This window comes from Capricornis sumatraensis, chromosome 8, assembly GCF_032405125.1.
Source record: "Capricornis sumatraensis isolate serow.1 chromosome 8, serow.2, whole genome shotgun sequence".
NCBI lineage: Eukaryota > Metazoa > Chordata > Mammalia > Artiodactyla > Bovidae > Capricornis > Capricornis sumatraensis.
In genome coordinates, this window is record NC_091076.1 from 84,604,435 (window position 1) to 84,632,055 (window position 27,621).

Sequence of the window (27,621 nt, forward strand, 5' to 3'; positions counted from 1 at the left end):
TTCCTGCCAGGAGCCAGCGATGAGCACACCCAGGTTGAGACAGCCCCGTCCTTAAAGCCAAGAAAGCTCTGACCCGGGCCACTCCCTAGCCCCCAGCCTCAGTTTCCCCATCTGCACTACTGGCCCAGTGATGGCTCAGTTGTATTATGTTTGACAGGTTTCCCGGGACCCCACGTGGACCATACCTCAGCGGGCCAGAATACCGTCCACGCCATGCTCTTGTCCCAGGTGGGTGGTCGGTCCTCCGTCCCCAGCCCCTGGGGAACTACTGCACCTCCAGGATCCTACATTAAGAAGCTCTGGTGGCCTCACGGGGGATTCTTAGGCGCACCACGAGCTGAAGAGAAGGATGGAGACCCAGTTGGGAGTAGAGACCTTTCCTTGGGAGCTGGCATTTGGTCCTGAGATTGGATCCGGCCTTCTCCAAGATGGAGGGAGGGCCTCCCTGCGCAGAGAACTGTTAAACAAAGTTGCACCCCCTCGACTCAGAGAGGATGGCCTATCCCCCAACCACCTCCCAGGCTTCCTTTTCTCATCTGGACAATGGCCTGAAGGCTGAACCTTCCCTTCCAAGGCTGAGAATAGGCTGCTCTGGGCTCAGGGTCCCAGAAGCTTAGGTGGGGCTGACAGACTTGGTCCAGACCCCACCAGCTGTGTCAAGGGAGGCGTGCCTGACTTGTGACCCCAGGCATCTGCCAAGGCACAGGTCCAACCCCCGCACCCCACCCATGTCAGCCCTGCTCAGCCCTTTCTTGGGGTTGGATCTGGAAAAAGGATGAGCTGCGGAGCAGGGAGGTGAGAGGAGGGAAGATGATAAGAACAAGGCTTGAGTGTCCACAGATGTGGCAAGCACTGTTCACAACCCTCTCCTGGTTTCAGCTGATTAAGTGAACTCAACAGTCCTGGGAGAGAGGAAAGCCTGGTGTTCTAGAGGAGGAAGCTAAGACAGATGGTCACAGGCAAAGGGGCAAGCTGGATGCACTGAGAAGCATCAGGCCTCTCCGGCCACTGCCTACACCCAACTCAGGTGCTCTGAGGCCTGGGTTCTGGTGCCTGCTCTCCCACCCTTGGCTGATTTTGACTGCCTGAGCCCTAAGTGGCCTCTTCTGCAAAGTGAAGGCCTAACACAGAGAAGTGTTAGGAAGGTGTTAATTCACATCCTTAGTCGCCTTTAGAAGCTGTGCGACCTAGAGCAAGACATTTAAACTGTCTCAGATTTCCTCATTTGTAAAAAATGTGGGTAATCCTAGTACCTGCCTTTGTTTTTGTTGTTCAGTGGCTCAGTCATGTCCGACTCTGTGACCCCATGGACTGCAGCATGCCAGGCTGCCCTGTTCTTCACCATCTCCTGGAGCCTGCTCAAACTCATGTCCATTGAGTTGGTGATATCATCCATCTCGTCCTCTGTCGTCCCCTTCTCCTCCTGCGTTCAATCTTTCCCACCATCAGAGTCTTTTCTAATGAGACGGCTCTTCACATCAGGTGGCCAAAGGACTGGAGCTTCAGCATCAGTCCTCCCAATGAATATTCAGGGTTGATTTCCTTTAGGATTGACTGGTTTGATCCCCTTGCAGTCCAAGGGACTCTCGAGTGTTCTCCAACACCACAGTTGAAAAGCATCAATTCTGTGGTGCTCAGCCTCTACCTGCCTTAGAGGGCCATTATGAACAAGAGGTGAATTAGTATTTGTAAAGCCCTGAGACCAGACTGTGCCAGGCAGACAGGAAGTGTCATGTGGGAGTCAGCTGTCATTAGAGTTCTTGGTAATTGCTGTTTGAGCTCCGCCCCTCGGTCACCCGGGTCCTTGCCCTTTCTCAGTCTCCAGTCTAGAGGGACACAGAACTGAGTGAAGATCACAGCAACCCGGAGTTTGCTGTGCTATACTGGGAATGCCGGGGGTGTTGGGAGTCCAGAAGAGGCATCTGACCCGGAGTAGGTGTTGTGGAGAGGGGCAGTTCAACAGTAGAGAAGGCAGGAGGGAGAGAGAGGAGGGCCCCAGGCAAGCAGGGGTTCCCAGAATGCCAGAGCTCCCCGACACCTGTGTGAATGCCCGTGGAGTGGGGCCTGAGTCTGGACTTTTAAAACAGCCCTTTACCAGGTGACTCTGAGGCCCCAGCTTGGCCCCATCCGATCTGGTTATAAAGGAATTAAATGGGTAAACTGAGACATGGGGCAGGGTTAGGAGAGGCACAGGGCAGGTCTGGGGTACCAAGGACTGCTTGTGCCTCCCCTACCCCGAGAGCCTGGGCCCAGCCTGTGATCACCACGGTTGCCCCGGGGCAGCAGGGCCAAGCCTGCTCAGAGCAGGAAGCAGACTCAGGGGAGCTGAGGTAAGGGCATGCACACAGGGTCTTCTTGACCTCGGGTGACCCCCGTACCTGTCCTGGAGGTGGGGGAGCAGGAGGGCACCTGAGTCAGCACCGGAAGGGAAAGCTGGTCCGTCCTGCAGCCTCCCAGCCTCAGGTCAGCCTCGGGCCAGGGACGGGCTGGGACTTCTCGGCATTTCCTGGGTGGGGTGGCCTCTCCCTACACCCTCCTCCTCCTCCTCGGCCATCCCAGGGCCCTGCCCAGCTCTGAGGTGGGACCTAGATCTGGCTTCAGATCCCAAGACATCCTCTTGCTAGCTGGGTACCCTCTGGTAAGCCATCTTACCTGGCCATCAGTTTCCCCATCTGTAAAACGCAGTAAGGACTCAGTGAGATGATTTAAGCTGGAGTGGAACTCAAGGCTGGGCAGAATCTGTCCCTGGTGAGCCGGCTCAGAACTGGCCACCTCTCCAGTCTTCACAGGTACCAGGCGGGCTTCTTCCTCAGAAGACCTGCACTTGCTGTTTCCTTGCCTGAGATGCTTTACCAAATCCCTCCTCTCCTTTTAGTCTTTCCTGGTGGCTCAGATGGTAAAGAATCTGCCTACAGTGTAAGATGGGTTCTAGTCCTGAGTTCGGAAGATCCCCAGGAGAAGGGAATGGCAACTCACTCCAGTGTTCTTGCCTGGAGAATTCCACAGACAGAGAAACCCTGCAGACTACAGTCCATGGGGCTGCAAACAGCTGGACACAACTGAGCAACTTTCACTTTACTTTTCTCCTCCTTTTAGTCCTGACTTGATGACACTTGTTCAAGGAACCCATTCCCCGCCTCATACCACCAGGGCCTCTAGATTTCCGACGCCTCCCCAGCCTGTTCCTCTCTGCCTGCCTCTTCTTACCCACCGTCTATATATATTGTCTCCCAGTTTAAGAATGAGCTCCCTGAGGGCTTGGTTTTGAATGCTGTTGTTCACAGCTGTGTCCCCAGTGCCTAGAACAGTGCCTGGCACACAGCAGATACTCAACACATTTATAAAATACATGAATTAATTAATCTTAAAAAGTCAGAAAACAAGTGTGACAAACTGTTAACACATGTGGGTGGTAATGTGGCTTCTCTTAAGTATTTTTCAGTGTGGTTGAAATGTTGCATTAAAAATATAAAATGCAAATAACCCACACTGGGAGTCAAAGGTCATAGGACTTGGTGGTTGATGGATGTGGGGAGAGTACAGGTGTCCCAGAGCCAGGCTGACATGCATCCAGGGTGTCCTCAGAGGCAGGCACTGCAATAGATTCTGCATTTGTGCTTTATCTGCTCGGATCTTTGCGGTGACACTGGAGGTAGTCACAAGGACAACCCTCTTTATAGACAGGAAATGGAAGCTAAGGTCCAAGGCCACCTGCGGAGACGGCAGGGATAAGGGGTGGTGGGAAAGCCCCCCAGGGAGGCCGAACAGGGGCAGCCCAGGATGGGAGGACGGTCTGGAGAGCCTGGCTGCGGGAGGCGGGACCGCCTTCCAGGAGCTGGCCCAGATCCCGGCTAAGGCCGCGACCCTCCTCCGCTGCCCAAACCACACAAGCAGCTTCTTCCTGGCGGCTCCCCCAGGGGCCTGGCAGGCCCCAGGATTCCAGGAGTGGAATCTGGGCTGGGGGTGGGGCGGGCGGGCAGGGCCGGAGGTAGAAGATGATGAGGGTTCTAGCGGGGTTGGGGGGCTGACTGAGAGTGCTGGGAGCCCAAGCTGGGGTAGCCCTCATCCTTTATGGTGGGTTTCAGCCCGGATAGGGGAGGAGCAGCAGCTCTGGGTCCATCGGCCCACAGAGGGTGAGCAGTGTGCGGGGCCCCAGAGAAGGAAGGCCTGGCAGGGGAGGTGGGGGCAGACCCAGCCTGTCCTCCTTTTACAGGGGAGTGACCCCCCAAGGTCATGTAGGGGACCACACAAGGGTCTTCGGACCTCCAGCCCAGGGCTCCCTCTCCAGCCCTGACACTGGTCCTGAGCCAGGTCTGCATTGTGCTTTTGTTGGCTCAGCTGGCTCATAGGAAGGACCTGGGGGATTGGGTGTACCTGCCCTCTCCTTGTAGGGGTGTCAGGTTTGAGGTTCCAGGGGACTGTCACAGACCTGTTGGAAGGTGGAGTTCTGTGCTTTGTCTCTCTCTGTGGCTCCAAGTTCTAATCCTGCTCTGCCACTTCATCTTTCTGGGCCTCAGTTTACTCATCTGCAAGATGGGGGCAAATGTTAATTCCTACCATTTATTACCACTGAACACTTGATCTGTGCCAGGCACCATAGTCATTCCTTTCATCCTATGCCTGTTTTACATAGGAAGGAACCAAGATCAGAGAGGTTAAGTAATCCACCCAGAGCTAGTACATGGCAATGTCAGGATTTGAGCCTGGGCCCCAAGTAAGATATATCAGAGTTTGAGATGAGAATTAAATCAGGCAGATCATAAAGGGCCTCACTCACAATGAGTCCAGAGAGGGTGGGAGTTAGGGAGTTAGGTTCTGGGTCCCAGCCTGGAGTGGCAGCACTGGGTCACAGAGAACTTTCTGGAGGTCCATGGAGCCGGGGTAACCCTGACCCACAAGCCCTTGGGCCACCCTGCATACCCACCCCTGGAGCCTTGGCTGAGCCAGGCAGCAGCAGCAGGGAGCCCTCGTTGTTCCCCTGGGGCCTCAGCTCCCCTTCTACACTGAAGGAGGGCTGCCCCCCCCACCCACTCGAGGCACCAACACTGGGGCTCTGCTGCCACTCTGTGGGCACCAGTGGAAGTGTGCCAGGGAGCACCCAGTTGGAGGGCCCTAGCCTCTGAGATCTCTTAACCCGCTCCAGCTACTTACCACTCAGCCCTGCAGCCCGCGGGACTCTGCCCAAGTGCTCCACTGCTCAAAACCCTCCATGTGAAGCCGCTCCCAACAGCCAATTATTACCTTTTACGAATTTTTGTGTCAGTTGTCAGACACAGCTGTTACTTAAAAGTTAAAAACAAAGGTAAAGTTCAGAACTAAGCACTTCCTTTCTTAATTAATTTTTCTCGTCTGCTGCCCTTCCTTCACTAACAGCATCTGTGTGATGGGAACACCGTAGTAATGCTCACAGCCACCCCGTTGACAGCTGAAGTCTACCAGAAGGGAGTACTGGTGGCTGAGCTGGTAAAGACTACCCCTGCCATGCAAGAGACCCCAGTTCCTTTCCTGGGTTGGGAAGATCTCCTGGAGAAGGGATAGGCTACCCACTCCAGTATTCTGGCCTGGAGGATTCCGTGGACTGTATAGTCCATGGGGTTGCAAGGAGTAGGACATGGCTGAGCGACTTTCACACCACGGAAACAGGCCACCACCACAGCCAGGCTGGTTTTCATTTTCTAGACCAGTGCCACCCAATAGAAACACAATGCAAGCCACATATGTAATTTTAAATTCCCTAGTAGCCAGACTTAAAACAGTAACAGGTTAAAATTAAATAGCATATTTTTATTTAACCCAGGTAGGTCCAAAATACTATCATTTCAATGTAATCAGTAGAAAGTAACTAATAATATTTTCTTACATCCTTTTTTTGCACCAACTCTTCAGATTCTGGTGTATATTTGACATTTCAAGTTCCTCTCAGTTCAAACCAGCCACATTTCAGCCAGGCTGTCCAGTGGCTGCCAAGCAGCTGCCATGTTAGACAGCACAGGTTTAAACTTAAGACTCAATGAAGAAGGTATTGATGATGCAGATTAAACTGGAAAGTAGTGGTGACTGAAACATTTCAACCCAAGTAAGTTTGTTCAATGATGAGAGGTCATAGGTCATGTATCAAATTTAGTGACACATTTATTGGGAAGAGAGGTGTAGCAGGCTGAACAATGGCCCCCATAGGTTATTAGACCTTAATCCCCAGAATGTAAATGGTTTTACATTTCTTTTAACCTTGCAGATGTGATTATAGCTCTTTACATGGGGAGATTATTTTTGGTTATTCAGATGGGCTCTAATGAGGGAGAGGCAGAGGAAGTGTGGGACACAGAAGAGGAGGTGGCCATGTGGCCACAGAGGCAGAGACTGGAGTTGCGTGCCCACAAGTTAAGCAGTGTCGACAGCCATGAGGCACTGTTGAAGACAGCTGAATCTGAATGGGCAGATTCTAGCCCAAGGGTAGTGATTTTGGGTTTCCGACCTCCAAACTGTGAGGAAATCGATGTCTGTTGTTTTAAGCTACCAGGTTTGTGGCTGTTTGTTGCTGCAGCCACAGGAAAGCAATGCAGGCAGATGGAGTACAACTCCATTCACCATACCGTGGCTGAGTTACCACGGGTGAGCTCCAGATATAAGAATTCTACAACAAATACAAGCATCCTGTGAGCAACAACTGACTAAACAGAGCTTACCAGTGCTGTGTGCTCCGTTATTGGTAATGTAGGTGCTGCGCACCTATCAGCACGACCTACAGAAACCTCATGTGTGTGTGACACACACCAGATGGTCTCATACCCTCAGCAGGCAAACACGCAGATGTTTTCTGAATGAATGGATGTGACGTCAGGCCTGTTTCCCTCACCACAGAACAGGATTGTGGAAATGGGATGGGCTGCCCAGATGGGAGGGGCTGGAGTCAGATGTTAGAGCACCTACTGTATGCAGGGTAGGGCAGGGGCAGAGATGGGACTCGGCCCATGGCCCAGACACTGACAGTCTGATTCAGGGAATTGGATATAGGGCCCCCCACCTGCCTGGGGACAGTCTCAGAGATGGCATGCCACGGAACCACTGTACAGGGACAGAAACCAGAGCCAGAGACAGCAGGACCTCCAAGGGCTGGATACCCCGTCTTCCGGCCTCATCCCTCAGTCCTGCAAGGCAAAGAGCCTCAGTACTCAGGGACTGGGAAGGACCCAGGTCTGGCTTTGTCGCAGTGGCAGTGGGGAGTCTCTCGCAGTCCTCTACAGAAGTGCCCATCCTGTGACCCCCGAGTCAGGGAGCTGCCCCTCCCATGTGCTCTGGATGACCGTCCTCTCAGCTCCAGAGCTCAGCCAGGGCCCATGTGCTCAGCCCAGTAGCTACCCCTGCAGGCTCAACTGGCCACAGACCACAGGGAAGCTCTGCTTACCTCATCTCCACTTCACATCCTGTCACCAACCAGCAGGCCTGAGCCCTGGCCCCTCACTTGCTTGCTCCCTATAGACTCTCCTCTCCCTGTTACATGAGGAACTGTGTGGCTTGCCAGGTATTCACAGCAAGAATTCGGCCAAGCGGAGTGACTCTGCTTGGTCCAGGATCTGAAGGGACTAGAAGCCCCTGGGCCCCAGCAACTGCACCCTCAGCTCTACACACTCACCCCAAAAGCAGGGGCTCAAAGGGCTGTGCTCACCACAGGGCCACAGTGAGGGCTTGGCCAGCACACAGCAGGAATTTGACAGTTTGTTCAATGAACAAAACTTCTAGTGCATTTGCTACAAAGGCGAGGCTCTCCCTGCCTTTGCTCATGCTATTCCTCCTCCACTGGCCTGCAGCCTCTCTGATCACTCCAAAAGACAGGCATCTGCAACTCAGCAGAGCAGGATCCTGGCTCCTGTTGGTCCATGGTGCCCACAACGGGCATCTGGACACATGGGTTACAAAGTCCATCCTCACTGCAGTTTGAGAAAGACAGTGGGCGAGCCAGTCCTTAGCCCTGGGTTAGCAACTGCTCACCTCCTCTGGAGCCCTGGTGGGCAATGGACTCTGCCCTCCCACCCGCTTCAGGGTTTCAGGGCAAAACAAAGGGATTAAGGAAGAAAGGCAAATCCTCTCTTACAACAGCATCAGACAACTGTTTCAAAATATATTAGATTTGGTTTTTATTGTAGAGCACACATATCAGGGCAAAGTGCTGCACACACAACTACAAATCATTTTTGGGAAAAAAGCTGTAAAAAAAATACAACTGCAACTGCTTTAGTTACGAAGTCCCAACTTGAGGAATCCACGCTGGCAAAGGAGTTCTGGCCCCCAAAGGGGCTTCTTGATGGTGGCTGCCCAGCTCTCTGCAGCCTCCTCTTGGACCAGCCCCTGCACAGGGCAGCCTGGGGACTGGGAGGGGCTCTGCTCTCAGTGGGCCTGGGTCTTAGGCCTGCTGGCGAGGAGACATTCCTAAGGAACCACTATCAGCAAAACCTTGCAGCCCTCAAGGATGAGTGGGTGGAAACTGCCAAAAACTTCACTTTTTTCCCCTTTTGTTATTTTTTAAAAGCCCCTTTCCCAGGTCTGATGCCCGAGGTGGAGGAGGTTCCCACCCCATCTGTAGGCCCAACCTCTGGCCCTGGACGCATGCTGCAGGAGGGCCCTTCCTAGGGGGATGACACAGGGAGAAGGCCCATGCTGGTCGATGGACGAGAAAAGAAAAGGAAAGGAAAAAGCCAGGAGGCCAAAGGAAAAAAATGAAAACTCAGAACAAAAGAAAACAAAACCCTACCACACACCACCACAATTTTCCATACCCCAAACGCTAGACCTGGAAGGACACCAGTCCCTCCAGCTAGAAACAACTCCTAAAACTGCCCAACATGGCAAGTCTAAAACTATTCCGTACAATCGCAAGCATATGCTTGAAAGGAGCGACCAGCAAAGAGGTGGGCTCCCAGCAAGAGGTCAGGACCACTGCAGCCGGTTCCTTGGCAGCCGGGGACCCGTGGGCAGAGCAGGCCAGAGGGCGTGCAAGAGGCCCGAGGTCTCAGCCAGTAACAGCTCTACGGGCAGCAGGGGCTGACACCATCCAGGCTTCTGCTTGTCATCTCCCCAACAGCGGCGGGAGGGGTATCCACTTGAGCTGCTGGGCCTGGAGAGCAGGTGAGCGGTAGGAGGGCAGCAGGCCCCCTGCAAAGCCAGCAGGACCTCACCCCAGTGCAGACATAGGTGGGAGGAGAGGGAGGAGACAGAACTTCATTTACAACACTGAGAAGATTTACATTTAAAGCAAAACAAGAATTTTCTTAACCAAAACATTTCGCTGTTTTTAAATAACCCAGCCTGACACAGCCCTCCACGCCTCTACTGGCCCCTCCAGTGTGCGCTTCTGTGCCTACAGATGCCAACAGCCTTTCCATCCAGGAGGAAACCCAGAACAAGAGAACCAGGTCCTGGCCAATCCCGTTCTTCAGCCTTAACAGGCAACAAACCAAGGGGAAAAAAACAGAATCAAAAATAAAAGGGGGGGAACCCTCAAAACAGAACAAAAGGAGGGGCAGCTAGTGAGGATCACGCGAGTCCGGAGGCGCTGCCTTAGTGCCGCCGCATCTTCACCTTGCGGGCGGGGCTGCCCGCCGCCTCCGAGCAGTCCTCCCCAGGCTCGTAGGACTTGCGCCGGTAGTTCTCGGAGCTGAAGCGGCCCGCCCGCCGGTGTGCGGGCAACAGCACAGACCGCCGGTTCTCCTCCTTGTCCATCTCCAGAATGCGAGGCCTGTGGGGAGGCATCAGGGAGGCATTACCCAGCCACCCCCGCTGGCTGGTTCCCTGTGGGGCGGCACTGGCAGAAGCACTGCCCCGTGCCCTGGCCCCACGAGGTGCCAGTGCCCCAAACCCAGTTTCTGAGACACGCCCCAGTCACCCGTGGGTCTGCTGGGCTCTGACTCTGCACCCCAGGACACTGCCAAGGTTGCCGGACACAAGGTGGCCCTCCCATCGCAGCCTTGAGACCCTGCCTGGTCCTGCTGCCTCCCTGGCTTCTCAGTCCTCCTCAACGCCCACTCTCCCTCTCTGCTCACCAGCCCCACTACCCGAGGAACTACCAAGCTCTTCCTGGCTTGGGGTTTCAGCCTACATGGCACCTTCTGACCGTACTGCCCTTCCTACATACCATCCCATCCTCCAGTCTTGGTGTAAACAGCTTCCTCAGAATCCTACTGGGAGGAAACCCTGCTCCGCAAACTTCCAAGTCCCTCACTTCCCCTCCAACTCCCAAAGAACCCACAGGAGCACCTTAGCGTGTCCTGAGCAAGGGGAGGCCTGCAGCATCCCCACAGGAAGGTAGTCAGGGCTTAGCTGGGAACACCACCAACTGCAGCAAAGCAGACAGAAGGCTCTGAAAAAGTGGGCGATGGCAGGCTCCAAACCACCTACCCCAGACCACCCACCCATCTCACTCTGCAGTCAGGCAGTGGCACCGCTCTGCTGGCCTGCATTGAGGGACCACAGCTGAGTACCTGTGGGCAGCGTCGGGGTCTGCCTTGCGGTGGGACCGCTTGGGTTTCAGAGCAGGGTCCCTGTTGTTTCCCGACAGACGATCTGAGGCATAGCTGGGTGGCAGCACGGAGCTGCTCAGGGACTTGGTTTCCAATCGGGGTGCATCTAATCTCGTCCTGCAAAGGAAACGCATGTGGGGTCACCCGCGGGGCTCTGGGGAGGACATGTCCCCATCAGACCAACTCTGGCCAGGCTAGGTGAGGCCAGCACTCTCTGTACTGTGCTCCGGTCTCCTCGTGGGTCAACTAGGGACTGGTCCAGCTGACTTGCAAAGACCCTGCTGCCCCAGGGAAAAGGACCCCAGGGCTCTCTCGGCCAGATGGGGCGGCCCCACCTCACCCCTCTCAGGCCTAGAGACCCTCCGGGGACGTGTGCTGCACCTGCCAGAGGACTGGGGTCCCACACTCCCAGACATGCCCACCCCTGCCTGGAGACCCAACAGGCAGGTCCCCAGGTCCAGCGTGTGGAAGGGCTGGAAGTGAACAGAGGCAGAGCCCAAGGAGGCCTAGGCCCAGCTCCACATTCACGCATGGCTCTGGTCCCACCACAGCTACCTGGTAGCCTTTGCTGGTTCCTGAACACAGACCAACCCAAGGCCAGAGGGCTTCTGAAGGCAAAGCCCCCACCGAGCACTGGAACACAGTGCCTAGTCAAGGACACAGGAAGAAAGGATGGAGAAGGTGGATGGGGGGCAGCCCAGGGCAGCGATCCAAGTCCTTTATGATGTCAGGCCGGGGGAAGCTGGTGTGGGAAGCCTCCGAGAAGCCCGAGGTCTTTTGCGTGGTCAGAGACAGCCAGCAAGTCAGGTGGAGAGAGAAGCTGGGGGCGCAGCTGGCAGGAGGCCCTGAAGGCACCTTTGCCATGGGCTGCTGGGCACAAAGGACAACTGGGTCCTGAAGAAGGTGCTGTGGCCAAGCAGGGCTCAAAGGACAGCCTCCCGAGAACACTGGGGGAAGAGAGCAGAGGGAAACATGAGAGCTGCCTTGGGTTCTTGGGAACAACTGCATCCAGTCCTCACAATAGACAGGAAAACTGGGTCAGTGAGGAGGGAGGTCATGTGTCCCAGAAGTCTTGAGAGAGAGCGCTAGTCTAGGTGTGACTCCAGGCCTGGCAAGCAGGAGCCACAGGGCTCCAAACCTGGGCTGGGGTAACTCTCTAGAGGTCAGCAGGGGATGCCTCTGCAGCAGGGAACCAGTATTCTGATGTCATCAGACTCAAACTGGTGGACAGGCAGGCAGGGCCAGTGTCCCTGTCCCTTTGCTTTGGTCTCTTATATGGAGAAGCCAGAAGAACCTGGCTGCACTGACTGGCCCACCAGTCTCAGCCTCCCCTCTAGGGACCCCGGGCGACAGGATCTGGTAACAAGAGGAAGATGCAGCCCTGAGGCTACCCTCAGAGTCAAGCTAGTCACATCCCTCCCCTTCTGAGCAAAGGCTTCTCTCAGTTCTCAGGGTCCAGAGACCCAAGACAAGCTTCCTCCTTCAAGGCCAGGGGCACGGGGAAGAAGTGGCGCTGGGAGCACATCCCCAGGCAGGAAAGCCCGTGTGGGCAGAACTGAGGGCCCAGGACCGCCAGGTAGTTTCGTCAGGTGAGCGCGGACGGCCAGGGGAGAGTCTGGCCCACACCTCTGGGGCTAGAAGGCACAACCCACCACGCAGGCAGGGCTGGCAGTCACTGAGCCTGTGGGCCCCACCCTTCCTAAGCCGCTGGGACTACCACAGCCGGCCTGAACAGTGGGGGGCCCTCACCATGGGCCCACGACCACTGGGGCTGTGGGGAGACAGGTGGGACCAGCTGAGAGTGGACACCAATCAGGGCCATGGGCCAGGTCTCTCTCTAGCTGCCTGAAAGAAGGAGAAGAGGAAAGGGCAGCTTTCCACACCCGCACTCCACCACTGTCACATCAGCCCACAGGGAGGGGGTGATCAGAGGTGGCTCTACCAGGAGCCAGTCTCCCGACCCACTCTGGGGATCTATGAGATTGGGGCCCTGAAGGCTCCTGACACTCCCTAGAGGTTATGACAAGTACATCTCACAACCGATGGAGGAGCTCTACTTCCAACAGCCACCAAGCTGCAGGAAGCCAGGCTAGAGCCAGACCCCCAGCCCAGAGCCCACCAGCAGTGCACCTTCAGAACCCACCCCTCTTAAAGGGCACAGGCCAGGATTCAGTGCACAGAGCCACAAGCTTGGAAGCAGTAAGTCCAGTTCTAGCAGTGAGGCCTGGGCCTCCTCCAGTGGCAGCAGAAACAAAGACCCTCCTTATATATCTGAGTCAACGTCCAGGGGTCACAGCAGGACACCCCAGGTATGTCAGGAGAGTTCCCGGGACAAAGCATAGATTGGGTGTAGGTACGGGGGAAGCCAGAACCAACGGAGCATGGCCAAACATTAATGGAACATGTTAACGTGTGACCTGAGGGGAAGTGAGAGGGCTGATTGTCCCAGGCACTGGCCTCAGATTGGGCAAGAACGCAAAATCAGTCCACAGCTGCTATCCCGGGTGGCCCTGAGGCCCCGGTGGGCCCTCCTCACTGGGGCAGAGCTGAGAGCAGTTCCTGGAGGCGGACCACGGCTTCTTAGAGATGGGGAAATAGTCTGTTCTTCAGGCCCCGCTGCCAACCACCTGCAACTTCTGGCCCCAACCCGACCTGTGCCACAAAGCCTGGCCTTTCCAAGGGGGCAAGGAGACTGGGGTACCGAGGCAGGTGCGTCTGAGTGTTCCTCATCTTCGAGTGCCCTGTCCCTCCCCCAGCAGTCCTCAGACAGGTGCTGCAGCAGCCTGCTGTGGTCAGGAGGCCACAAGGATACCTGAGCAGTTCCCCAAAAAGAGAAGCAGCCCAAGCACATACGTTGTCCTGGGCTTCCAGCAGACTGGCCCCCAGACCCAGGCCTACAGAACATCCAGGCCGAGGGCAGCTTCCTCCAGTCGTGCAGCCTGGCTACCACCACACCACACCACACGAGCCTAAGCATAGCCCCAGGAGGCAAGGCTCCACAGAGCCCAGCTACACCACAGGGCCCAGATGACGGGCGCACAGTGATCCCCCAGTTGAAGCTCTGGTAAGGGCTTCCTGCCCCCCTCCCTCAAGACACAGGCCTCCCTGCACCTGAGCACAGCATCCTTGCCATGACCCCAACCCGTCAGTTGGGAAACCTGCACTGGGCAGACTAGGAAACAGCAACATGCCAGGAGGCTGGGGGCACTGAGGGGCTGACCGACCTGCAGCTGCGACCTCACCCCACATCCTGGAGGGTAGCCCCCTTGCCACTTAAAATACCCTCAGCCCCCAGTTCTCTACTAGTACAGCAGAGGCAAGAAAGCCCTTCTGTATAAGGCACCAGGCTCTCAACTCACAGCACCCACCCCAGGGTGGGGCTCAGGGTGCTCCACTGTGCAAACCATCGCCGGCCACAAGAGCCAGCACCAGGAAACCAGGGTCCAAGGCCGCACTCAGCCATTTACTGGTTGTGATCCCAACACATTTTAACACTGAGCTGCCTGAGGAACGCACTCAGGGAGGCTCTCCTTAGGTCACTCCCAGCCTCCAGGCAAGAAACGATGACACCACGTCCTAAGTGAAGATTCAGCATCACCCACCTGCAAAGGAGCCGTGTTTTGCTGAATCAGAAAGCACCTGGTCACCGCCTGCCCATCTCCCCCATGAGGCCTTAAGAAAGACTACCCTAGTGCTGACCAGCCTAAAGTGGTGACAGAGCCCCCAGGCCCACTCTCAGCAGCCTGTGTGATATTTATCCAAACCCAAGAGAAGGCAGGGCTGGCTCCCCTACCTACCTACAGGGAACAGGGCGGGGATCAGTGCCCATAGCCCACCCGAAGGGGCCTTACTCAAGGACACTCACCAAGGCCACATCTGTGACCCCTGGCAGCACCTAAGCCAGCATGCTCCCCTCTCCATCAGGTCGCCAGCTTGTCCTTTTCCACTTGGTGCTGCTCCTCACTGGCCAGAGCTGTCCTCTGAACCACCTCAGTGCCAGGGCCCAGATGAACAGGGCTCTCCCAGGCTCCTTTGCTTTCCGAGTGTCAAAATGGCTGACCTTTGAGTCTTGAAGGACAGCTAGATTAACCAACTTTCAGTGTGTAAACGTGGGTCATTTGGGTGGGGAGTGGGGTGGCTGTGGATCAGAAGGTGAATGTGTTCAAAGGGAGAGTAATCCCAACAGAGGCCACTGCTTCAAGAGCCTGGGACATCAGCTCACAGGCCATCCTTGGAGCTGCGGGTCCTTTAATGGCAGCGAAGGAGCAGACAACAGCTAACACACTAAAAGAGGACCTGACTCTCACTCAGCAGGTGACAGCACGGCCCTGCCTCTTCTCTGCTCCCCAAGTTGGCTGCTTACAGTTGGGCACTGCACGCCTCAGCAGCCCTGCACATCCACCCACCCCTTTCTGCCCCTTTTCCAAGGTCTGTGCTTCTGTCCTCCAATCCAGTCCCTGGCTGGCTCCTGGCCCCACTCAGGTCAGAAGGTCAAAGAGCCCCAGTCATCCACAACGGCCACTCTCCAAGGTCAGAACACTGGCAAGGGCTCAGCTGGCCAAAGAGTGCAGATTCCTAGCCCACCAAGCCCGAGCACACAGCTCAGGCAGCCAGGTACAGGAGCCACCGCGCAAGGAAGGATGACTTGGACTCTAGCCACTTTCCCCCGCACCTCCAGTGAAGAGCTCCCTGGACAGGCTATCATGATGGGCTGGGAGGGACAATGGGAAGCATCGTGTTGGTTCCACTCCCCCCCATGCCCGGTTCCCAGACCAATCCTATCTCCGGAACTCTTGGAGGTCCCAGGCACATCTGACAAGAAATCACTGGGGAGGGAGGCCAGAAAGGAGCGACACTCAGCTGCCTCATTTTCAGGTCATGGATTCTGGAATATACTCGGAACCACAGGAAACCCAAGCATAAGACAGATGAAAAACCTTCTTCCGATGGATTCTGGGAATATCCTTAGGCCAGAGGAGAGAGGCTACAAGGCTGACTGCTGTCTGGTGCTCCCCTTGGTGCCCAGGGCTCTGCCTGCACCACAGGACTGTCCACAGCTCCATTCTACAGACGATAAGACTCAATGTTCTGATTTGGCAAAGTGGCAGAGCCATGCCAAAAAGACACCACCATCACAATACTCTGGAGTTCTGGACCCAAAAGGCCAAGATGGTGAAGTTATAAACTGAAGTTAGAAAGAAAGATGGTAGGCCAGAAAGTGAGGATGTACAGTGGCCAAAGGGGAAACAAGCTGAGCATAGAATAGATACCATGAGTCCATGCTGCCATCAGGAAACAAGAGAACGAAGAAGTAAACAAGGGGGACAGAACAATCTCCTGCAGAAGATCCCAAGTGGGCTTCAAGGAGGTGGCACTCACCCCCAACTCCTCACGTGTGGGCCACCTATAGCGACATCCTCGCTGAGAGGACAGCGTGGACAGGGGGCAGCAGTGAATGTAGAGGTAGAAACCCAACATCACCTTAGCCAGGCGCCTGAGGCCAGTGCGGACAATGGAAGGCCCTGTGCCCAGGATGTGATGTGACAAGAAGGGCACCGCCCCTCTGCGGCCTCCTTGCCAAACCCACAACCAGTGTGACCACGAGGCAACACCGCCTACTCCCCAGCTGAGGGCCTTCTGCCATATACCTGGCTGGTCAGTGTTACCACGAGTAAGGTCAGTGTTATTACGAGTTAGGCAAGTCTGAAAAGGTATCACAGCAGGCGTGACACAGAAGCGACATGACCACCATATGTCCTTCTGGGACAGAAGAGGACGTGAGGAGGAACCGGGACGTGTGAATAAAGGATGGACTTGAGTTAATCATCCAGGTCATTACTGGCTTCCCGACTGTGATGAACGTGCCACACTGACGTGAGACGTCACCAGGAGGGGACCGAGTGCGCTCTGCTGTCTGCATGCCTCTGTAATCTAAATCTGTTCTAAAAAATAAGGTTAATTAAAAAAAAATTAGGCAAGTTATAGGACATTCTGTTCCAGCTTGGGTCTAGGCACTGGCCCCGCCCTGCTCACTGATTTCCACACAACCTGAGCAATCAGCCAGCCTCTCAAGATGCCAGCCTCCATCCAGGGAGAATTGTCTTGACCCAATGTCTGCATGGCTCAGTCCAAGCACCACTTGAGCACACACACACAAAAGTGCTGGAGATGCCAGGACTGGCCATGTTCATCATTGCTTCCCTGACCCCCGGCCAAAGAGGAGGGACAGCCACAAGGCACGCGCCTGCTGAACACACGGCCAGCCACTTACCTTCGTCCCCTCTCCTCACTCCCTTCTCCTCACAAAAGTGAAAACTCAGGCAACTTTACAGCAAGCTGCTGAGGCACACCTAAAAATATTCAGTGAGACGCACACCCAACAGATCGGAACCAAGGAGGAAGGGAAAGGAAGAGGTGCAAGAGGCAGGGTCTGGAGGAATACTCCCCAAACCCTGTCTTAAGACCCAGGCCACAAACCCTGGGAGTGTGTGCTTTTGCTCAGCTCTCACACTGAGAGCACTGACAGAGGGAGCCAGACACCAGGGCACTCACTTCCTGAGGATGATGACCGCTCTGCGCTCCTTGATGTCCTGAGGCCGGATGCAGTGGGTGATTTCATCAGCAGCGTATCCACTGAAAAGAAATAGCATGTGAGCATGGATGGACAACCAAAGATCCCAGGGGTGAGGGAGCAGAAATAGGGGCCTGGTCTTATGGCCACACTCTGCCCTCTTACTTAAAAGGTCCAAGGATCTACACGGAAGGAAATAATGTGTTAAGATTCATGATATTTCTGCCCAGAAATCATTAAGGGAAAACCTGGGATGAGGTAAAGGTGGGTCTTGAAGCAGAAGCCCAGAAGGAAATCTCCTTGCACAAGCAAGAAGCCCTTTCAAAGGGCCCCCAAGAGGGCACACCTTGAGTGGCTTTGGAGGCAGGCAGAGTGACTCAGGCCAGACCATAGGGAGAAGAACTGCATCCCCTTCCCCCACCCCACCCCTGGGCTGGCAGAGGAGACCAAAGCAGGCGCTGACAGCACTGAGTCACCAGAGAGAACTACGGCAAAAAGAGAATTTGTCTACTTGGGAAAAAAAGCTTTCCATAGCCTTCTTTTTAGGGGATCCAAAATCTTGATGACAGCTGTATTTGGAATGTTTTAAGAATTCCCATCACATTCAAGTATCTATTTATTTTCATCAAGCTACATGATTTTTAAAACTGCTCAGACCAGTGAGTGTGGGTAGATGACTGTCCTCCTCACAGCTAATGGCTCTCCAACTTGGAACTCTGGAAGCAAACTCAGCTCCCTGAGCACATGCCCTCACTGGGGGCCTGGCAGCCAAAAGACACCCCCACCCGGAGTTACCCAACTAAGCACAGGGAGTGCCACAACCAGAAAGACTCTCAGCCACAGGCCTCCTCCTCCTGCTCAGGGTCCCCTGGCCTGCCCCCCGACCAATCCTGTGTTCAGCAGCCAGTCAGCTCCTTCTCAGCTGTCAGATATAGGGCAGGCCTCTGAAGGACTTCTCAAAATGGCCAGGCTGCCCCAACTTGGGCAAGAACTGGATGCAAGAGCAAATGAAGTCCAAGAAAGAACCACGCCTGATACGAAGATCTGATTTGAAGCCATGTTGAAGGTGGAGGAAAGGACCCTTATGTTAGGAATTTTCCCCTCTGAGCTGTTCCTCAACCAGTTTTTCAATTTTCTCTGTAAATAACAGTCCCATGAGAAATTACAGACAAATATCCACAGTCAAATTAATCTGAAAACACTGATGAGTTTAAAAAAGCATTGGTACGTTAAAGGATCTGAGAATTATTACCGCAAAACAATCTGCTGACTTCATTTAACTGAGCACTGACCAAAGAACATTCTCTCAAATAACACCTATTAATATCTGGAGGCCCAGAGAGAAATGCCATACAGGACGGCGTAGCTGAAGGGACCTGGGAAGAACCTGAGCTCTGTCACCTCAGCCGAGTTGCACGTTGGGTTGAACCCTCAGTGCCTCCATGTGCAGGGACAGCAGTAGGTTCTCAGGTGCTGGTGTGGTTGTGTTCTATGACTTATGACTCCTTAGTGGTGACTTATGGTAAGATTTTAAAAAGAGATCAGTGCCTCCTCTTGTCCAGCAGAATTATGTCCTAGGTCTTCCTGGTTGGCACCCTGGAGAGGAGTAGTGGGAGGCCCACTTGCAGGACGACCGTGAGAATTCAGTTAGACAATGTGGGGTGCCTGGCGCCCCACATTTACCAAGCAGCTGACACCAGCCAGAGGCCCTGGACCACCTAGATCCAGGCTCTGCCTGCAGCAGAGGCCTCCTGGGCCCCCTCCCAGAGCTGGGAGTTCTAGACCTCGTCCTGTGCTTTCTTGTCACTCCACTTTGGGGAAGCACAGGTACGGGCTGTGAGACAGTCCCATGTAAATCCAGGACTTTCCGAAAAGCAATCCAAGGCACATCTCTATGGCCAAGATCTGCAGTACTGGCTGTAGGCAACCTTCCTTGTGCTAACAGGAAGGACCTAACTTGTGCTAACAGGTTAGTGGTACTAACCCGTCTGACTTGGCTACAGGAGCTGCCAAGGGCCCTGACTTCCCATCTTCAACAAGGAATTGCATCCCATAACACAGAAGCTGCAAATCCAGATGCTGATCAAATTTTACCTGTCCCCACCTCCCAAAGGCTTCAGAAAGAAGAGCAAGCCAGGCCAGGTTCCTGCCACCCAGCCCAACCTCAGAACGAGGACAGAGGCAGTACTGCACGGACTCCACCTGAAGAGCTCACTAGCACTGGTTTTCCTGAACTTCTAGCAGCTGTGACACAACCTACTGACCCCTCCTCAGTATCAGGCTCCACTGAAGTGGGACGCTCAAAGTCCTAATCAATGGAAGCTCTTCAGTCTGAATTTCAGCAGAAATGGTTCAGCAGAGACCAAAGGAGGTTATTTACTGCCAAGGAACCTACTGGCTACAAGAGAAACTGAAAGTCTCATTCCACCAACCTGAAATTTAATATGCCCTGGGTCCAGTCCTACCCTTGGCGTGAAGAAAAGTGCTGGCGCCTCCCGCCCTTTTGTTTTCACAGGGAAGGGAGAGGAGGAAGCACCTTGGGATGGTATGGGCCTGGACAGGGCCCCTCACGGCCCTCTCTACACAGCAGTAACCAGTGCACCACAAGCACACAGAGCCAGATCCTGGCTGCCACCCATCACGCTGCACCTTAGAGTGATTCTTCAAGAGTCTCTTCTCCCTTGGGAAGCTCTGCTCAACCCTCTAGGCTGGGTTTCCCCAAACTGCTCACCCAAGTCTCTTGACTACTACTGTTCGGGCTTGTGGCAATTGTCTTCCCTACAAGACAAAGCTCTGCAAAGGCCTTCCACATCTCTACATGCTAAATGACATCTGTGTTGAGCTCAATGTTTCTGCTGCTTTGAAGACTCAGAGATTGCGCTAAGTTAGTCCTTCCTCAGAGGATTAGGTGCAGGTCAGAGGAGGAGTCTGGAAAACTCTTTATAAGGGACTGTACAGGACTGCACGCCTCTCCTCAAGGGGACAGTCTTGCACACAGATTTATTAAGGCACAGTTCCAAGGTGGCTGCCATTGCCCATCTACTACAGTTTTGCTCAGGGCAGACAGAACCAGAGATGGAGGTACTGCCTGATGACAGCCTCCCTCCAACAGGGACTAGCTGCTTTGGCAGCCCTCATGAACCTGCCTCACCTGTGAGAGGCCTACAAAGACCTCCCTGAGGCTTAGGGAGTGGGGAGGGGAGGGCCAGCAGGCCAGCCTCCTGGGCACGGGAGCAGAACTGTGAACTCAGGCTCAAGTTATGACCACACCTGAACCCCCTAGAAGACACATAGCCAGTACGATGAAGCAGTCCTGGGGCTTTCTGAACCCAGAATGAAGGCAGTCAACCCGCTCCAAGTCCCAGTTCTATACACATCAAGGTATAAATAGAACACAGCTGAGCACAGAAGCAGCTCATCTCCAGAGGCTCCACCAAAACCTCAAGCTTCAGTACTGTGAAAGAGAGTCAATCTTTCATAACAGCTCTAGGATGTCAATAGCCCTAACAATGCGGAGGCAAACTAAGGGCCAGAGAGATTAAGTAATCTGCCCAAAGGCAAACAGCTAAAGTGGTGGCACTGAAACTCTAATCAAACTCTTGGTTTCAGTGTCACCACTACGCTGGTTTTTGCTTTTTGGGTGGGAGCGTGGTGGGGAGGGAGAGGAAGAAAAGCCCATCTGTGTTTCCCAGTGACAAGGTCCAGTCTGTCTCGGGGGGGGCTCACTGACCTCAGCAAAGAGTACAGGTGTTCCCACCACTCTCAGAGAAGAAGTACGCAAAGGTGAACCCCTGCCTCTGAGTAGCTAGCATCAGCTACACACCAACTGCCCAGCTGAAAACGGCTCTCTAGAGCTTCTGCTGTGCTTCATGACTGAGACTGTCACCAGCCCACCTGCTTCCTTCCCTTTGCTGTCCTCTGCCTTCTAGTCAGGCCTGGGAGAACCAAGGCCAGCCAACACCCCTGGCCCAGAACTCCTCCTGAGAATAAACAGCCCTGACTTCCTCCTGAGGTCCCTCCCCATCTCATGGAATCAGAAGACTCCACACAAGAGATGTGGCCCAGACCTATCTGCCCTACATTCCCAACTATTTTAAGCCAGAAAGCTAAATTTTGCTTTCAACCAGCTTAACAAAATCAGTCCTCTGCCCAGAACTGACAGGGTGCCCACTCCACCCAACATCAACTGTTATCTGGAGGTCACAGGCTGGGCTCACCGCAGCATGTCTTGTGGCCGGGCAACCCTGCTACCTCAGACAGGCCTGGGTCTTCGGGCATGTGGCCACCACAACCACAATCCAAGAGGCAGTGATTAAAAATAGTGCAAGTAAGCAATTAGCCTTGTAATTATTTCAGTTAATCCAACTGAAATCTGTTTTAATCTGCCATTTACTATACAGAGAACAGGAGAAGGAATATGGGATTAACTGACATATAAAAAGAAGAGATAAAAGATATTTATTTCCTTAGAAAACCACGTTAAGAGAGGACTTATTGAGGCCCAACATGGAAAGGTTACAAAAGCACTTCCAGAAGGGTCTGTGAAGCGTTGCTCTAAATGTCCACGTTTGGACACTGCTGAATCAATGTTTGACACACACTGAAATCCATGCCGACAACTGTTAAATACAAAACTGTACTCCTGCCACTTTGCCTTGGACGGGTACACCCCCCCACTGCCATGAACAACACAAGTCTGAGTCAGATGAGAGCGACTAGAACTCTCCCCATCTGTGGAGAACCACTGTCTTCACCAGCCCCTTCCTATGGGCAGCTCACAGCTCTGGGCTGGGATACACACTGGGAAGTGAATGCAAGCTCCTCTCCCACCAACCTGGGGGAAGAGCCCAAGCAGGACTTGAACAGGCACCACCAACAGGCAGGTGTTCACCCACCTGCACAGCAAGCAAGCTGAGAAAGCTAAGCGAGCAGGTGCTGGAGGGCTTAAATTAGTGGGGGTGTCCAGAGCCCAAGAGTAGTGGCTTTCCACTGGGGAACATTTTACCCGCAGGAGACATACAGCAACATCTAGAGATGTTCTTCGCTGTCACAGAAGGTGCTTCCAGCCCTAGTGGACAGAAGGCGGGGATCCTGCTAGACATTCCACACCACACAGGACAGCCCCCAGCAACAAGTAATGAACCAGCCCAGATGCCAACAGCACTGCTGCCGAGAAGCTTGGACCTAGAGCTTCATCGAGGCAGCCGCACCAGAGCCCCCGTCCTCAGGTTCAGGTTGGCTCTGAGGACTATAATGAGCGCCATCTGCCCCTAGTCAGCCTCGAGCCATAGCTCCTCACCTACAGCCACTTCCTGAGCACTCACTCCACTCACACCTTCTCTGCTTGGCTTACTCCCAGTCATCTCCAAGTCACCCTTCAAACTGCCGCTTACTTCCTCCTGAAAGCTTTCACCCTCCAGAGTGGATAGTTACCTTCCTGGGCGGTCACTAACTGTCTGTGGCCTCCCCCAGGCCAAGAGCTCCATGAGGGGAAGAACCCTGTTAAAGGCTCTCCCACAAGAAGCAGGGGAACACTTGTCACCCAGTGCTGGGCCCTCTAGGAGACACTAAATCACGAGATTTAGTTCTAACAGGCCTTGGAAGTTGACATCAACCCCACTTACAGGCGTAAAAGCCAGCTCGGAGAACACCCACAAGATGCCAAAGCAAATGAGAGGACAGCTGGGTTCAAAGCCCTGGGGCAGCACTTTTCAGGACTGGGCTGAGCCTCCCACGCTGACTCCTCAGCCAAGTCAGAACCCAGGAGGAGGGGACTGGGAAAACCTCAGGACTGTATACTCTTCTAAGGAAAAGATGAAGAAAATTTTCCTGGTGATGCAATCCTGCTGCTGATCATTAACAGACCTGCACTTGAAGAACTTGAAACTTCTCTTCAGTACAGGGAGTGCGTGTGTGGGAGGAAAGGGGACTCTCAAAGTCACAAACTGCCTCTTGTGCCCCTACCCTTTACACATCAGATCACCGTGAGACCTTGAGCTGACAACCCAGAGATTCCGTGATTATGTGAGACACTAGTATCCCATGAAGATACCAAATGGCCCTTGAGTGAAACCCTTTTAAGACAGAGAGCCCTTCAGTGAAGTCAGGCACCAAACTGCCTCACACAGCAGGCCACCTGAGAGAGTCTGCCCTGGAAATCCCATCCTACAGGGCTCCACTAAGACTTCAATCTGGAAGCACCACACAGACCTGAAAAGCTCGGGGTCTAGGTGACAAGTGGGCACCCGAGAGGTAAGTGGCTGGCCCTCTGTCTTTTGATGCACAATGAAGCCGAAGCGCTGCTTCTGCTGCTAACTTTCCCAAGTTTCCCTTGGGGAAACCTTGGTATCACTCAGCTCTGCTGACATTCCTAGAATGGAAAGCAGCCTCTGCTGCTCCCCTCAATGAACACAGAAGACTTGCCTCATGATGTTAAGAGAACTCCAGCAACCCTGTTTCTACCCATAACCGTGGCCTATGGCACTGACTGAACTTCAGAGATAAAGTGGCTCACAACAAAACCACAGTGTGTCCTGATCCTGTACTAGAATCTGGTGGTCAACCAAGCTGCTCTGAATAGCCGCAATCTAGATCTCCTAAAAGGTTTTGGGGATTACTTAAGTTCATCGCTAGATGTGCTTGTTTCAGTACGGGAAAGAGGCAGCTTTCAAATACATTTTCTGCTTCATAGAAACAGCAAAGGTGTTCCAGCAGGCCATCTCCTCCTGGGGACCAGGGAACTGAGGTAATTCTCAGCAGGATCCCGGAATGAAAACAGGCCAAGAGCCCAAGTTGTGCTGACACAACTACACAGCCCAACACCACGTAAAAAGACAAACTTTACTGTGTTTCATCTGGTCCTGATTACAGGCACCACATCTTACAAAGCAGCAGTGGGCTCTCCTGCAGCCAAGGGGGGCTGCGTTTTAAGTCTGTTCTCCTGGCCCAACCACCGATGTGTTCAGCTCCAGGGCAGCCACTCCCCCTCCTGGGAATGGAGAGCGCCATCAGTTAAATCCTCTTGGGGCTTTCCTCTGTGAGGATCTCCTCTATTAAGGAATCCACGAACAAGTTCTCTGATAGACCAGAAACGGCAGACTTGGGGTGACTGTTGGGCAGTAATTCCAACAAATTTTCTTAAAAAAAACACACACACTTGAAGCTGGAGACCTCAAATGGAAAAGTGACTTGTTCAAATGAGGAACGTTATGAGACTCTTAAAATTAGCCTTCTGGAAAAATGCCTTTAGACTAGTTCTCGGCTCAAGTCATCGATCTCAACAAAAGTGCCCTGGGATAGTTTTCTAGCTCCGCCGCTCTTACTGCCCGCGTTTCATACGCAGACCCCATTTCTCCATCCCCACCCCCGCCCCGCCCCGCACACAAAAGCCCGGGTCAGAGCTTGAAAGCGGAGGCTCCCGTGGCCGCCCCCTCATCCCAGGAGGTTACCTGAGCACAGTCACGCTCCCCCTGCGCACCGGCAGGGAAAGCACGGGCTCCGACACCCGGATAGGCTTGAACTGGAACTTGCAGCCAAAGCAGAGCGCAGAGTCGCTGAAGAAGGACACGGACACGATGGGGCGCTCGAAGATGTGGATGGGGTCCACGTGGGACACGATGCAACCGCCGGGCTGGTAGTCGTTGATGACGGCGCTGTTGACGAAGCCCTCGGGGATGACGCGGTGCTCTACCAGCTTCTGGATGACCAGCTGGTGCACCCACTCGGGGATCTCGTCCACGTCGCCGGGCGGGTAGAGGCGCTCCTGGCCGGGCCCGCGCTTCTGCAGCTGCGCGCCGTACGTGTAGCCCTCGCCGAAGAAGTACTTGTTGCGCAGCGGGGCCCGGTCCACCGTGTGCTCGTTGTACAGGCCCTTCTCGGCGCGGGACACCACCTCATCGATGCGGGCCTCGATCTTGGCGCACTCGTCCTGGCTGAACAGGCGCATCTGACGGATGCCGCTCTTCACCTTGCGTGCCTCCTCCTCCTTCTGCAGCTGCTGCTCCTCGAAGTCGCTGCGCTCGGGGTCCGAGTCCTCCGGGTACTTGCGCTTGGCTCCGGACGCCGCGTAGGGCTCGGCCGCGGCGGCGGCGGCGGCGGCAGCAGCCACGGCGGCGGCGGCGGCCGCCGCGGCCTCCCGACTGCCCGCCTTGTAGTTGTCCCGGGACGTCATGGACTTGAGCTTCTCCCGCAGGTCCGTGTAGCCGCTGGCGGCCGCCATGGCCCGCGCCGCTGCTCTAGGGCCCTCCGCTGCGGGCGGGGCGGCCGGGCATGGCTCTGGGGGACGCGCCCGGGCCCCTGGCCGCAGGGGCCCTCAGCGCCAAGCCCTCGAGCGAGGCCGCGCGGCCCGGCTGGGGCGTCGAGGGGCGGCCTCACGGGCTGCGGGTCATGCGGCGGCGGGGGCGACGGGACTCCCTCCTCCTCCGCGTCCGGGGGGGCAGGAGCGCCGGCAGGGCCTCATGCCGCGCAGGGCGGCCACGGAGGCTCGGCCAGACTCCCGGCCGGACCCTCAGACGCCCGGCCCGGCCCGCACTTTAAAGCGCTCCTCACGACGTCACGGCCGCCCGCCCGACGTCCGCCAGCGCCGCTCCTCAGCGGGCTGCTCCGAGCGCACGCGCAGTACAGCCGGCCACCGCGGCTCCGCGCGCACAGAGCATGCGCGTGCGTGCGGCCGGGTCAGCGGAGAGGTAGGCGCACGCGCAGACGAAAGCCGCTCGCCGCCCCTCCCCCACCCACTGAAGGGGTCCGCGAACGCCCCAAACAGCAGCCTGCCTCCTCGCCGCGCCACCCACGCGGCCGAAGGGCTCCCTCCACAGGAATGCGCTCACGCCACCAACGCTGTCGCCACGCTGCGTCACGGCATCGTCCGAACGACCAAAATCGCCTCAGCCCCCAGCGCGCAATCACCGGGGAACCGCCACAAGCAAGGCTGCCCGGGCACCGCCCCTTTGGCGCTTCTGAGTCTGTCATTGGGCCACCCGCCACGGGCCGGGCGGGACCAGACGGCAGCTTCCGGAAGCCGGTTGGCGCGCCTGCCTGTCCATCCGACGGTCGCCTTGGCTACTGCGTCCGTCCCCCTAATTAGCCGCGAGCGGGATACAAGGACCCCTGAAGGATGACCGGGTGGCTAAAAGAGTGCCTGAGTGGAGACGTGACCGAAGTGAAGCCCTTTGCGCGCAAGGGAACACTCGGATTGCTGGGTCGAGAGCCCCGGCCGAGCCCCCTGTCCGACGGCCGCCGCCGCAGATGCCACCCCCCGCCCTCCGCCGCCCCGCGTGGACGTTGCCCGAGTCACGTCCAGGCGGCGGCGCGTGCGCGGCCCTCCTGGGCAGGGTGCCCCGGGGATGGTGGGGAGCCGGGACTGGAGCACGCACCTTGGACCCGGGAGTCGCCGCTCTACCGGGCGCCTAGCCCTTTGTTCAGACCCTCCAGGCCCCGCCTGACCCGCAGGCCTGCTCGCGTGGTCACGCTCTTGGGCCCAGTCCCTCCCACCCGCGCCTTCATTGTGGTTTTTGGAGGCTCGGTTCACCCCTCTAGCAACATCCCCAGATTTTCTCTGGAATGAAATGCATCTTGGGTTTCGTAGTCTCTCCTTTCTGACCGTTGTGCGCCCGCCCCATTGTCCCTGCGCCCTCTCCACCCACCGTCTCCGCTTGTCAGGGCCTGAGCTCCGGACCCTGCGACCCGGCAGTCGTGTTTTTGGACTTTTACCTCCGGCTTAGGACCCCGACAAGCTCTGGAGGCGGGAATGACATCAGTGCCCACACGTGTGGTGGGTGCGCAGCTGCGATGCAGTCCCATATCCTGTCCATTAAGCAAAGAGGACCACTCGCCTCCATTTGGGGCCTGTTTCCACGTCCTAAACTGAGGGCCTAACGGTCTCTGCTGTGAAGTGGGGCCTGTAGTGGGGTAACTTGGCAAGGCCAGGACAGCAGGGCCAGTGGGATGGGAAGGCCTGGACACCTGGGACTCTGGCCCTAACCCCCTTGCGAGCAGCAGCAGGTGTAAGGCATGGAGCCTGTAGGGAATGGCTTCTGGCCCTATTCTGACTCAAGCTGGTGGGCATCACTTGTAGTAGTGGCAGGAAGGCAGATACATGTGGTGTGAAGGTGGCCAGTGGGCAAGGCCAGAGCCAGGGAGCTAGGCTCAGGCTCCAGTCGTGTCTGAGCCATTCTAGGTGAAGGCTTGGGTAGGGCCCCTTTACCTGCATACTGGCAGTGTGGCTGCAAGGGCTCAGGCCCTTCAGAAGCCCAGCACCCACCTCTCAACCACCCTCCAAGAGGGGGCATTGGACTCTGCTCACACACCTGGTGGCAGGGAGTTCACTACCTCAGTTGTCAGAAAGTCCTGCCAGAGCCCCCAAGTGCTTCACTCTGGGCAAATGTGGGAGTCACCTCCTCTTCCAGGGCTCCCAGATACCCCTTCTGGGTGGCTTTCCCATCCTCTGCAGTCAGGGCCCTTCTCTCTCCCATCTGAGCCTCAATGGGAAAGGAGAAGCTCTGGAACAAGACTGCCTGTGTTTGCCTCTAGGCCAGACCA

At 55.6% G+C, this 27,621-nt stretch overlaps 1 protein-coding gene across 1 annotated transcript; it reads right to left on the bottom strand.

Annotated features, from left to right (window-relative positions):
• Positions 1-8,080: 8,080 nt before the first annotated feature.
• ALKBH5 (alkB homolog 5, RNA demethylase) lies at positions 8,081-25,303 on the bottom strand. Its single transcript, XM_068977260.1, has 4 exons — positions 24,534-25,303; positions 17,067-17,147; positions 10,476-10,631; positions 8,081-9,733 (listed from the first exon to the last, which is right to left on the bottom strand). The coding sequence occupies exons 1-4, from the start codon at positions 25,301-25,303 to the stop codon at positions 9,556-9,558; spliced, it is 1,185 nt and encodes a 394-aa protein (XP_068833361.1). The 3' UTR covers positions 8,081-9,555.
• Positions 25,304-27,621: the final 2,318 nt, after the last annotated feature.

Coding starts and splice junctions, on each gene's coding strand:
- ALKBH5 (XM_068977260.1), bottom strand. CDS start 25,303: ATGGCGGCCGCCAGCGGCTACACGGACCTGCGGGAGAAGCTCAAGTCC. Junction 17,148..24,533: donor GGGAGCGTGACTGTGCTCAG/GTAACCTCCTGG, acceptor ATTTCTTTTCAG/TGGATACGCTGCTGATGAAA. Junction 10,632..17,066: donor GCGGTCATCATCCTCAGGAA/GTGAGTGCCCTG, acceptor TTTCCTTTGCAG/GACGAGATTAGATGCACCCC.